This window comes from Opisthorchis viverrini (assembly GCF_000715545.1).
Source record: "Opisthorchis viverrini unplaced genomic scaffold opera_v5_556, whole genome shotgun sequence".
In the NCBI taxonomy this organism is placed as follows: Eukaryota; Metazoa; Platyhelminthes; class Trematoda; order Opisthorchiida; family Opisthorchiidae; genus Opisthorchis; species Opisthorchis viverrini.
The window spans coordinates 103,449-116,422 of NW_008752215.1; the positions used below are offsets into that span (position 1 = coordinate 103,449).

The following is a 12,974-nucleotide window of genomic DNA, read 5'->3' on the forward strand; positions in this document are numbered from 1 at the left end:
TAGGAGCCCTTTGGAGCGTTTAAGTCACCTACCAGCAGGAGATGACTGAAGTGGTGGCTGGAGAGCAGTTGCTCAAGGGCTCGTATGAGGAATTGCTAATCTTCAGTGGGACTCGAGGGTCTACAGTAGGCCAAACCGAGAGGGAGAGTATCGGACCCGCGCAGCGGGATGTGGATCCAAAGCGCATCGTAAAAAGGCGCAGGAGTGGTGTCAGAGAGAACAATTGGGATGGGCAGGGCCGCATGTAAACACAAAGCAACCCCACTAGCCTTCTTTTGTTTTGAATCAGCTCAATAGACAGAGTAAACATCTATCAAGATCTCCACGTCAGAGATATCTGATGTGAGCCAGGTCTCTGTGAATGCAATTATGGACGATTGTTAAAGGCAAGTTGACTGTTTAATATCGCAAAGTTTGTTGAAAAAACTGAGGCAGTGTGTGGACAGGCATTTCAACACTGTCTCTGCTGCCTCCGAGGGTGACGAGCCGAGAACTGGGTGATCAGAGAGGTAAGCAGTATTAATAGCTGTGCGCCGGGTTTGTGTCCAAGGCTTCAAAGTGGCCTCTGGGGCATAATCATCTGCTTCCTGTTTTGGTGGTTTCCGGGGACGCTTTTTTTGAGGGGTTTCTTCGCCACGCGAAAGCCCGGATTGTTCGGGCCTTTTACCTCTGTGGGACGAAGTTTTCCCTCGTGGGTGTAAATTTCGACCGTTGCTGCTTGCGGCTCATTCAGCACCACCGTTTTAGCGACCAGATTTGCGGTTGATCAAAGATATGCGGCAAGCCATCGCCTTTCTGGTTTCTTTGGCGTTTTGGCGCGGTTTGACCGGAAAGGTGTCCCTGTGGGGTCCTGAGCGCTGGGCGGCGGCATCAAGAAGTAATGTTTTTGGTGGCGCTCTCATGGGGCTCGTTTCCGCAGAGGACTGCACATTGAAACCAACCAGCAGTTTTCCGATCTTGCAGTTTCACATTCTTGATGGTCGTACGGTTGGTGCAGGACTCCTTAATGTCAAGTTCAACGCATGTGGTTGATTTGTCGGTGGGCTTTACTGCACGTCCCTGCAAATCTGACCCAGTCCAGTTCAGAAGCTGTGACTTTGGTGAGGAATTCATGGCTGCACCTGGTCGAGTTGTTACGGAAATGAGCGTTGATAGCTCCATGTACTTTTAGCGCTGCTTTCATGTGAGGCTTTCCTCTTACTGAGTATCACTACCTTCGGTGAACGAGGGGTCTATGGTGGTCGAGTAAAAACTGCTGTCCGGAGACGCGGCCGGTTGCGCCGTCACGGTTTCGGGGGCACAAGGGGGTATGGCCACCATCGGCTTGGCCATGAGTTTGGGGTCGGCTGAAATGGCGTCATGCCTCTACCCTTGATCACCTCTGGCCCAGCTTTTGCGCCTCTAGAGGGCGATCCTTGGGTAACGTTAAAGTAAGACGTCAGCACACAAAATATACAAATCTCGGCCGTATATACTCCAGTTGAACTCCGAAAGTACGAAACAAATGGGCAAACAGGCTCTCACGTGAGACAGTCACACGTGCAGAATGTCGATCACAAAATGGCCAGATGACTTCAATGTCAAATGAGTGAAGTTGTAGGGACAAACAAACGCTAGTTCCTACACACTCACTGAACACATAAATGGGGCGAAGGTTACAAATAGGGACAGAAGAAACGTAGGGAAATTCAAAAATCAAAGAGAGGACGATACAGCCAGTGTAATGTTAACCCGATACTGTAGGTGGCGATCGTCTCCCCCCTCGAACCCACCTAAATGATTCTGATTAGCGACGAAATCACACGGAAATCACGACAGAAGGTGTCAAGGTAGGTCATCAGACGGGGCGGGAAAACGCACACGTATGTATTTCAGCTGCGTGGAATTCAGCCATACACACAATTCAATGTACCACTGCAGGACGGAGCGGCCCTGGTGGCAAGGTGAGTCTCAGGCGAAGTTGAGAATAAACAGTGCTACTAATATGGTTATAGAAGGCGAAGATCAATACTATATGGGTGAATTAAATGATGAGGTTATCATGGGGTAATCATAACTACTTCAAATTAATTTGAATCCACTTATTACTTCACTGAGGCTTCCGAGCATTACAAAGCTGGACAAATGGATAAGCTCTCATAAGCTGACGGTCTTCTGACACACGAAGTGCATGCAGTAACTAGCGTTGCTCATGAGGCGTGGGTAGTTTGTATGTCGTGATAGAATTCCTTCCTCATAAACTCGTCTAGCGTACCTCAGCACTACCGATCCGATATTCCTACCAGACCCAACTAACGTTTTGGAGGCGCCGATTGGCAAACACCGACAGCTACCAAATGCCATCTGTGCGTAGAGATCATGTGTGTAGTCCATGAAGCAGTAGGATGGCGCCATCGCACCTAAAATTCTGCTTTGACAGAGGTTCGCCCTGGATTTCCAACTGAAGGAGTCATCTCCTTTCCATCCAGTTGAACGCAACTCACACAACTGCCCAGGTGGATAAATTAATCTGCCATGTAGACGAGCTCGTCTGTGAGCATACAGGCCAGGTTTTATCAATCTCGGTATTGTAGCAGCACTCTACATTTTGCAGGTGTGAGGAGATTACAAAGTCGTGTTAAAACTATTTATTTTGCCTTGTATTTTGTAGGACCTGAACCAGGAAGGATGATATCATCCTCATACTCAGTGCCTGTGGTCAAGCGTCCAAGATCATTTCAACGCCAGAGTTTCCGGAGGCTGGCTGGGAAATTTTAACCCAACGCAAATGTTGAAGAAAAAATGCAAGAGCGAAGCCTTGTCTTATGCCGCTGGGTGGATAATATTATTGACAGTGTTTGTTCCCGTCGGTGATTGGCATACTGTCAACCCGAAGCTGGATGTATCTTCATGCCCAAACACATGGGACCGTTTTAAGTGATGCAAATATGGGCTGATTGCTCCTAATCGCCAGACACCAGACGATCAAAATAGTCAAAGCAGCCTTTGCCTCGAAAAAATTGGCAAACTTTGGGCCTTCAAAAGAGTGGTCTGATTCAAGAACTTGGTACAAAATAGAGAGGTTATTTATGCATTCTAGGCCCGTGCGAGACTCGGCTTGATTCTCTTGAATCTGTCTCCACCACCAATCGATAAAGCCTATTGAAATATTGCAAAGCAGCACCTTGGATGCGATGAGTAAAGGGCTTTGCATCTATGGCTTTTGCATAATATTCCTCGGCACTTTCTTAAAACCAGAATGACGTTCGAGGAGATCCATTTTGCTGGCACTCATTTTCTCCCAAATCTTCCAAATTGTTGTCAGATTTCACTGAGGCTTCACCAGTGCCACCACGAGGACATTGTGCTATATGGCTTCGGACAAGGAAAATTGCACTCTGTTCTTCCGTCGCTGGCCGTGGGCTGGTGCCGACTTCCATTTCAGATTTGTTGGAATTTTTCAGATGTGTCGTAGGAGCACAGCAGAGCTTTTCTTTAGGGCTCATCACTCCAGAAAGCGAGTCCTGAGTAGAGTTTAGTTGAATCTTTTCCGCAACTTCTTCTGCCAGAAATATTTAGTTCGATTGGTTGATCGGATTTTCTGAAATAGGACGCAGCTATTGCCGATACGAAGACCTCCATCTCCTCGGCCCCTGTAATTAACAAGTGTTCACTCTCATTCTTCAAAATCTTGGTTATTCAGGGTTTGAGGGACATGCGTGTGTCATCGGAGTCACTCACGGCTAATATGGATTTTCCAGCGGTAATAATACCTGCTGATTCCGACTATATCAAACATTCATATCTTAGAGTCGGACGGCAAGAGGGAAATTTCTTAAAGTGTCGAGCGTGGCTCACTTGAACCGCTTCTTTCGCAGATTTTTCTGCCAGTAATATTTGTTTTGACCGGTTGATCGGATTTACTAAAATGGGGCGCAGCTTTTGCCCGAAACGAAGACCTTCATCTCCTTGGACCCTGTAATTAACAAGAGTTCTCTCTGACTCTTCAAGCTCTTGGTTATTCGGGGTTTGGGGGACGTGCGTGTGTCATCGGAGTCACTCACGGCTAACATGGACTTTCCAGCGGTAACATTACCTACTGATTCCGACCATACCCAACGTTCATAACTTAGAGTCGGGCGTGGCTCACTTGAACCGCTTCTGTTCAACCTCCGAAAAATATCCATCATTAACGCAGGATTGCGGTTCTAGCAGCTTCCTAGCCAGATTTGGCCAGGCTGGTAAATGAAACTGCTCTTTCTCCGTCCATGTAATGATGACGGGAAGCGATGCTATAATGCAACCCGCTAAAAAAGTAAAGTCATTATGCGTACCCCATTAGACAATAGCCTTCAACTGATAGTCAGAATGTGTATTACAGACTGGTGGCTTTCCACTGGTGGTTGATAACCGCATGAGCTGACTTAGTCCATGATTGGCTTGAGGTTGGTGCTCTTCTAATGACCGGATGTAAATGCTTGTGCTGGTAGTTCGTACTGGCCAGGAACGGACGACATCCTCCATACGAGTAAAAATGGCGCATCCGCACTCTGCTGATTGACTCTTAGTCGGTCAATAAATCATGCTTCTGCTGGGTTAGTCGCCCAACTTGAGGAGTGGCATGATCCGCCAGGATGACTGTGTCTGTTATTCTTGCTGACCAATGCATTCGCAAGAGATCTTGCGAAAAACGGTCTTTCTCAGACTCAAAACCGCAGTCTTTGGGAAATATGGCCAGCAAACACCGATTTATTGCATCAAACTACACCGCTTTTATTCGAAGCTGGCAACCTACAGTGTAAAGATGACTGTTTGGTTGGATAAAACTCAGTGAAATGTCCTCAGCCTTTGGACCAAGTGCAACTCCAACGCCATAAAAAATGAGCTATTGCTTCGGGTTCATGACGCACCTGGAGAGCGGATTTTGAAACACACAATCTCATCCTAAGCTGTGGTTTTTTGCATGAATTCTTGGGAAAAAAGCTTCGACAGGAGGGACAGGCAAGTTTAAGGTGCTGGGTGCCCCATGTCCCATTTGACGGAAAGTAGGCACGTTGAAGTCTGCAAATTGAACAAAATNGGAATTTGGAAGGGTAGCAGCTCGCTTTAAGTACCACACGTAAATTCCAGTTTCCTGGATGAACCAAGGAATGCACAAGGTTGGTACTTCGTCTTAATATTGGAAGCTCAAATGAGTAAATTTTGTGATGATCAAGTGCACTTGATCTGTCCGTCTAGTCAGACAAATCGGTCGCAACCGAATGCAAAGTAACATGGTCACAACGCAAAGGCCCATCCTTAGACGCACACCCTAAATTTCTTTGAAACCATAGTTGGAATGAAGGAAATATTTACAAAAGTTTCAGAATTTGATGACATTGCTTCGAAACCGTAAGATCCCCGAGATGGTAGCAGATCTGCTGAAACTTGTTTATTCGTATTTAAGGTCTAGTATAGGCGTGGAAGTCCCATTTTTAATGGTTACCATAGCTTAGCTAAATCTGCCTACGATGGCCGTGGAAAGTTTCATGGCGATGTGAAGTTGGAGGCTGAAGTGAACTTACTTCCCGTAAATTTCCAAATCCGAGGACCCCTTAGACTCGATTAAGTTAATTTTTGTTTGCTTCCATTGATCGGCCAAGCGAAGCCAGTCCTGAAATGGGCAATCAAATAAAGTTCCATTCAATCCTCATATTGCTAATCATGGTGTGGATGTCAACTACACCTTAGATACTAATTAACTGCAAGCATAAATGAAATAATCACCCATCAAACCACTCAGTTGCGATTTCTCCTCGCATGTCTGGCCGATTGCCAGGCTCGGTGAAGGGACCAGCCGCAATGAAAGTATACAAAATCGCATTCACAATGGAGACGAGAACAAGATATCATTATCGCTTCTAAGCTCAAAATTGTATGAACTGAGACCAAATGGCCACCGCACATACTTCAGTTCACAGACTTTCAATAGTTCAAGTACGGATTTTTTCGTTTAGTCGAGGTGTACTGGTGTGAGTGTCACCTGAACCCAGCTCGAATTGTCCATCTATTTTCGACGTGCCTGTCGTCTTCAGGTGCGTTTTACTCAAGTTAATCAGAAAAAGATTACTAAAGCCTGATATATCCGTTTGCAAACCTATTTGGTTTTACGACAGACTCAGCTGAAACCAAGCTGAATCTTTCGGTTGTGATTTTTTCAAGCAACTGAATGTGCTGTAGCAGGCCGTCTCATGTTCAAGTCGGCACGATTTTCGAGATATCGTGATACATCTATAGCCGTAATACCCTACTCTTAGGTTGCTGATAATCGATGGAAAACATAAGGTTGACGGAAACTCGGGAACCGCCCCTATCTGACGAGCTCCAAGAAGGGCGAAACCGGTCATGGGCTGTCGAAAGGTTTTCAGCAACCTTATGAGTAGTGTATGACATCTGTCAACAAGGTCCGTTTTCATCATAGTAGCTAAAAATGCGTTGGCAACCTAAAGAGCGGCTCATTGCTACTCTGCAAAACCATGGTGAATGTAACGCACGATCGTCGTACCTGAAGTCATCACACTTCTGGGTTGAGCCCAATGAGTCTGGTGCTTCTGAACGCCGAATGCAGATAAACTCTGTTATTTTGGAATCTGATTGTTTGTTTCTGGCCACATTTCCGTAGCATTTCGCTGATAAATAAGCCGCGCGCGGAACACGATTCAAGAAACCCGGTGACAAGACTATTAAGCCATTTCGTCTCCCATCGGTGCCCTCCTTCGGGAGACAGCCACCCCGGAACACATTCGAGCTATCAAGTCGGCTTATATGGGATTTTGTGATGAGACACTTCACCGGTCAATTAATTATTTGATGTAACTTTGTTTCACAGTCATTTACAGGAACTCCTGTCTGGAATATCATTCAAGAACAGAGTTAAAGATAAGTTTATGAACTGAAAACACTTATAGCAAGGTCAGTGAACGCAACTGGGTCAATGCTGTGTAGCGTGGGATGTCAGGAAGTCAGCGGTATTCGACGTTCGAGAGGACGGCACACGTCAGTTCTGAAATGTGCAAATATACGGACTGGTATCAATGAATCCACACAGTATACACAGCACACATGCGCACAGGTCGGGTGGTACAGGGAAGAAGACCGGAGCGTGGCAACAACGCACGTGTGTTAACCCGAACCGAAACCGGAAGAAGAGAGAGTACAAGGTTGGGTCAAGGTCAGTTAGGGGGTGTACAAGCGGGATACTCTTCCCTGTCCAGGGCCCGTGGTGACTCGTCCGTGGTACCTGCAGTAGGGGAAGAGAGGGAGGGAGAGGCACACATAATGTCATATGATGGACATACAGTCAAGTACAGTCGGGTTTCAAATGCGTTACAGCTGTCAGTTTCAAATCTAGCGGATTTTCGACACAGATAAATTAAAACAATTACCTCAGACCCACATGAACCGCTTGCACTCGATTCTGCTCTGCTTGGAGCTCATCAGACTAATGACGAACGGTATATAAGCGCAAAAGTAAACTTTCAGTCAAATGGCAATTTAGGTCGGTGGATGATTTTACCAGTTACAAGATCACGTCCCCCTGATTGAACCCAAACTTGGCGAGACCCGTAGCGAGGTGGTATGTGTGCGGAATAACATGAATGTATTATCAACTACGAGCGACCTTATCGCTTTTCCAGTTTCCGAAATTTCGTTATGCTTAAAACCACTAGAGAATCGCCGGTGTCAGGCGCTTGTAAACTCTACTAATTCCGCGTTTGAGCTTTTTAGGTCCTTCCACATAGTACTCAATATTCTCCCCCATCTTCAACCTAATGTCTTCCCCAATCGTTTGCATATTCCAATTCAAACCAGGAAATCTCCCATATTACTGATAATCAGGTTATCATTGGGAACATTCTGAGGACCGAGAGACATCTTGCGCAGGACTATTTGACATTCAAGTTGTCTTTTTAAAATATTGATTTATTTCGGCACCCATACACCCCAACTACTTGAATGACAGAGTAAGAATGATTTACATTCATCGCGTTTGATGCAAATTCACTTTCATGAGGACCATCCACAGCCTTGGTGCAAACAATGTGTGCTCAACAGACTTATATCTTAAAAGCCTCATGGATACCGATTAAGTCACAAGCGGCAACCGAAAGCCAATTGGCTAGAGGAAGGAAGCACTTGTACTAAGCACCACACCAATATCACCGCTTTGAAGTTCCTCCAACCCATTCCACACTTGGTCACATTTTGTTTCATCGAACTAAGTGAAACTATCCTAGCTAGACAACGATAGGTTCTTGCTTATTTTCCTGTAACAGAATGACGGGAACCATTCTGAAGCTTTGTTCGAGCCTGAGCGGTTTCAGTCTCAGAAACAGTAAGCAAAATGAAGAACGTGTCCTAGTGATCAGTGTATGGTTTTACCGTACGGATGTGCACTCACAGACAAGAGATAGGCTGTTCTGAAGCAACTTCTAAAGTATTTACACGCGACTAGTCACAAAGTACCCATTTCCAAGGTCTTTTGAGCCCATACACATAAGTTATTCGTTCATAATCTGAAGCCCACCTGCAGAGCTCCATAGAGCGAGAAATCGGGAGTCAAGGAGCACTCAATAACGTCACATGTGTTTGCTTATAAGGAAGAGTACTTTTATATCTTGGCAACATTCCTAATGACTTCTTTTTTACCTGCTCAATAAGAGAACACGATGGACGGGTGATTTAGCTTTGTCGCCATCACCTTGATTCGCACGTTTGGTATTCAGGTTCGAATCAACTGGGTGAAGAATTGTGGCCGAAACTGATTGATGTAATCCCACAATCGACTGTCTAAGAACTCTTGGCGACTCGGCAAGCGATATTACATCAAAGTCTGTTTGTGCCGGTTAGTTCATTTAAATAAATCTTCATTGAACTAAAAGAACTGGTTGATTTCTATGGTATGGTGTCGTAAAGGATACTAAAAAAACGTTTGAGGCAAGCCACAGTGAAGTCATCAAATGGGTCAGTTTCGAATGTCTTACGTAGAAAATTTCGGGCAAACTGTAATGTTGAGAAATGGGGTCGGCTGGCCTACCCAAACCTGAATAAGAAACTCTAGCAAAGGCATTTCGCCTTTAGAGTGTGCTCTTGCATAACAGTAAAAACAGCGACGATTACTGGTAGCCCAGGGATCCTTGTGGTCTCATGCACCACTCAGTTTCCCTACCCTTGTTTGGCACACCAACTGTGGAAGTTTCGAACGGGGGGCGCTATGTGCGTATCTAACGCCAAACCACATTGTCTGAGTCAAGCTCAGTAGACAGGTGTTCGCTCATCCGGTGGAGGAATGCGTCAGCTATAACTCTTGAGCGGTAGTCAGTCGAAAAAGCTGAAACGGACACCGGATAGTCGTACTAAAGCCTCTCCTCTCAGGATGCGCAAACACAAGTTGAGGAATCCGTTTTCAGAATGGTCTCCTCCAGATGACAATGCAATGGACAAAAATCCGAGTTAGCAAAACGGTCTACCCAATGAAGACTTTCCAAAATTGAGATTTCTTCAAGGGATAGGTAACCGGAAGTTTGACGACCTTGACGTCAAGTAAACTGATGTCCAACTTCGTCAGCCTGTTTTTCAAGCCGTAAAAATTGATGAGATTTTTCTTAGCAATCTTGTGAACAACTTTANGAAAGGCTTACGGCTAGATTGAACCTTGGGCAGTTAGCAACACAGGATGGCACACGAAGGGCAGCGTGCTATCGGACAAATTAAGCGGGAAAATTGTTCAGTTCAAAGTGGAACAAAATTTCAACAAGTCCATGGATAAATGTAAACAAATCGTCTATAGAAATGGTTGAGGTAGAGTTGGCTTTGTATAAAATAGAACGGTTCAGTCTTGAAACTTGAGCAGTCACGGAGGGGTGATGAACTAGCCTGAGGACTAGGAAAACAAATAATTACGTCACGTAATTAAGAGGCTCCTTGAGGTGACAACGCAGTGGACAAACATCCGAGTCGGCAAGAAGGTCTGCTCAATGAGGGCTTTCCAAGTTGGAGATTTCCTCAGGAGATAGGTACTTCGATGTTCACTATCTTGGTGTCAAGTAGACTAATGTCCAACTTCGTCAGCCCGCTTTTCAAGCCATAAAAATTGATGAAATTCGTTTCAGCACTTTCGTGAACAACTTTCTACAAGTGTGCATTTTTGTCTCCTCAAGAAGACATTACCCCAACAAGTTTAGGTGGACATTTAAAAACGGATAAGTAAAGCTTTTCGTGATAACTTTAAAAAAACTGATGACCATCAGTTCAGTTCAGTTTACCGGAGGTTCGTTCGTGTGCGCTTGAGCTTCCTTGCTCTGGGCCTCGCAATCGATGAATCCTCTTGGAATGATCAGTGGTTATTTTGGGGTGAGTATTCATTGATCGCTTGTGACGAGGTCAAAATTGAATTAATTGTGGATCCTGCACTATACGCCAAAAAAGCCCATAGAAGGTCAGTCATGTATTTTAAGGTGATGGAAACTTAATTTTTCGATTCGGGCCCTGTTTAGTAAAGGCTTTTGACATCTTTTCACTCCAGACACTGTGTATTTTGAATGAGTTTTTTGTCTACGACAGCGGGTTTGTTTCTACGGAAAAAAGTCCTTAGAAAAGTTGTTTCCTCCTAACACTTGTTTGTGGAACATCGCTCTTTGGACACTTTCCCCAATAAAACAGTTGACCTTGGAGGATGACCGTCTACCATGATTATTTTGGCTGCCATTTTAATGAATAAACCTGCAACAGCGACGAACTTTCAAAGAGTCAAACGTTCCGGGGAATCCGCAGCTCTTTGTTCCTTCTTATGTTTATCAGATCTTTTTAGGTTGTTCAGTGAACTTCTAAGTAAGTTTTTAGGGGCAAAAACGCGTTCTGCACTGATATGTCCGACCAGAATCGCACCTCTCAATCATATTGCGTCATCAGACGTGGCTGAATTCCACGTTGTCACGAATTGGCAGATTTCTTGGGAAGGATACGCTCTACTGAGCCATAAGTTCGTCCTATAAGTGACTGTCATTCAAAGACATATCTGAAGCCGTTTGGTTCAGACACATGAACTGGTCAGATCGATTCAAGCCATCTCAAGTCATTTCAACTCGTTTGGAATTAGGTCAAGTTATATCAAGTCAAGTCGACCCGACGACAGCCCACCGGTGAGTTTCGAGATCTGAGTGAATGGCATCACGAGGCATGAAGTTGCAGTCCTTGCTAATGCATTCTCAAACCATGGTCGGTATCACCTTCAAAAATAGTCACTCAGGCTGGTTTGGTGCACAACAAAGTGGTATAAGACAAAATAGCGTTGAGCAGCAGAGTTGTACTGATTAACTACTCTAATATGTTTCAGTAGGTAGAACATAAAGCTGCTGATTGGTTGTCTCGTAGTCTTAAACCGACCTTACCTTCTCGAATGCTCCTATCTAGGTTTGAGCGACGTTGTGACGTCTCAACCCTCGCAGCTATTTCGATTGTATAGCATCTATGCACTGAAGGATAATCGTGTAATCAATTATTAATCGATTTTTGCAGGTGCGATTACGCTCAACTGTTAGTTCAAATAAATCCAGAGTGCGTGGATTCGGGCAAACTACAGGAGTGTCACAAATGTAGCCAACTTAATTGTCACCGGTATATTTACACCTTAATGGGGAAATTGGGATACTCTGGACAGTTACGCGGGGGGACACCGCGAAGCTTGAGAATAGAGCCATTTCTTATGGTTAAAATTTCACGACAGCTGGCCGTTGCTACCCCTGAAACGGTGATACTATTGATGGGAAGTTATGCGAGTAGTATGTTTTCCCGTAAATCCGCTTTGAGTCTCTTGAAAAGTGATATCTATTACGAAATGTGTGGAGTCGTATTTGCTTGGAGTTGAGCAACAGTCAATGAATATCCAGGAAAGTTCAGAGAGACGCGTTCAAGGAGAAGACGGATATTCCGTTTTTGTAAACAAGATGCAAATGAGAGTTTTGCTTCCCTGTCCAATAGACTGTAACTGTTCAGTTGGTGTTTTCAAATAAACAACTCCGCAGGTGAAAGCCTCTTCCTTTCACCCCGGCCAGATAGACCGCGACTTTTCTAACTTGCAATGGTAAAATTCAAACTCGAGTTTCCTTGACCGGAAGGTCCGTGGTTCGAACTCAACTCTGGTGATCTGGCAGTATCCCAACTCCCATGATCCCTTCAGGCACCGTGGCAGCTTGGCACCGAAAGTGTCTCGCACATGAATGATTATTTCTATGGTGAATAGTTTTGGTAATTGTTTCTTGGTCCGCAGTCAATCAGCGAATCTTGTAACCAAATCGCTTGGATCGATAAACTATTGCTCTCAGAAATGAGACGATGAACTTCAACATTTTCTAAAACAGTCAACTCTCCACATTTGTAGCTGGGACTATGAATTGGTTCGTAAATACAGGTCTATCAAAGGACTTTTAAGTGGGTGGGGGAAAGGTAGCTATGCGTTGAAGGCAACAGCTTGGATTCACGAGCGCCACCGAGTGGCGGCTACAACCACTGTACGACAAGTACGCAATGCTAACAGGTGGTGATGTTGACCGTGGTTTTGTCAATTACAGAACTCACATTCACATCACTTTTGTCCTAATGAGCACTCGAGTTCTCAGTGCTCCTTTCTTTGATATGGACGCTCCAGAATGTGTTTGAGGACAGAGTAGAGATCATTCGAACCGAGATGATGTAAACTAGACATTTTAAGCGGTTCCATTTTTATGACTTGATAACCTGCACATATTCGATCACTAGTGAATAACACTCACACAAACGGATATTCCGATCGTCATCCATGTATCATTCCTACCGAAGTCTTCCGCACCATTTGGACCACTTTTGAGCCGATTTCCCTCACGCATTGTTCATTTTGTGTGCTGTATTTTTCTTGAAATTTCGTCCTGAAAGTGAAGGCCACTGATGCTGAAATGCCGAGGAACACCGCACAGCTGTTT

At 44.9% G+C, this 12,974-nt stretch overlaps 1 protein-coding gene across 1 annotated transcript in view; it reads right to left on the minus strand.

The window, feature by feature from the left end:
* Nucleotides 1-6,125: 6,125 nt before the first annotated feature.
* Nucleotides 6,126-12,974, minus strand: part of T265_11701 (hypothetical protein) — a gene marked incomplete at both ends in the record, with an annotated part of 9,464 nt that continues 2,615 nt past the window's right edge. Inside the window, 2 exons of the mRNA XM_009178422.1 lie at nucleotides 6,126-6,279; nucleotides 11,852-12,004. Coding sequence (XP_009176686.1) covers nucleotides 6,126-6,279; nucleotides 11,852-12,004 — 307 coding nt within the window. The remainder of the gene's footprint in view (nucleotides 6,280-11,851; nucleotides 12,005-12,974) is intronic.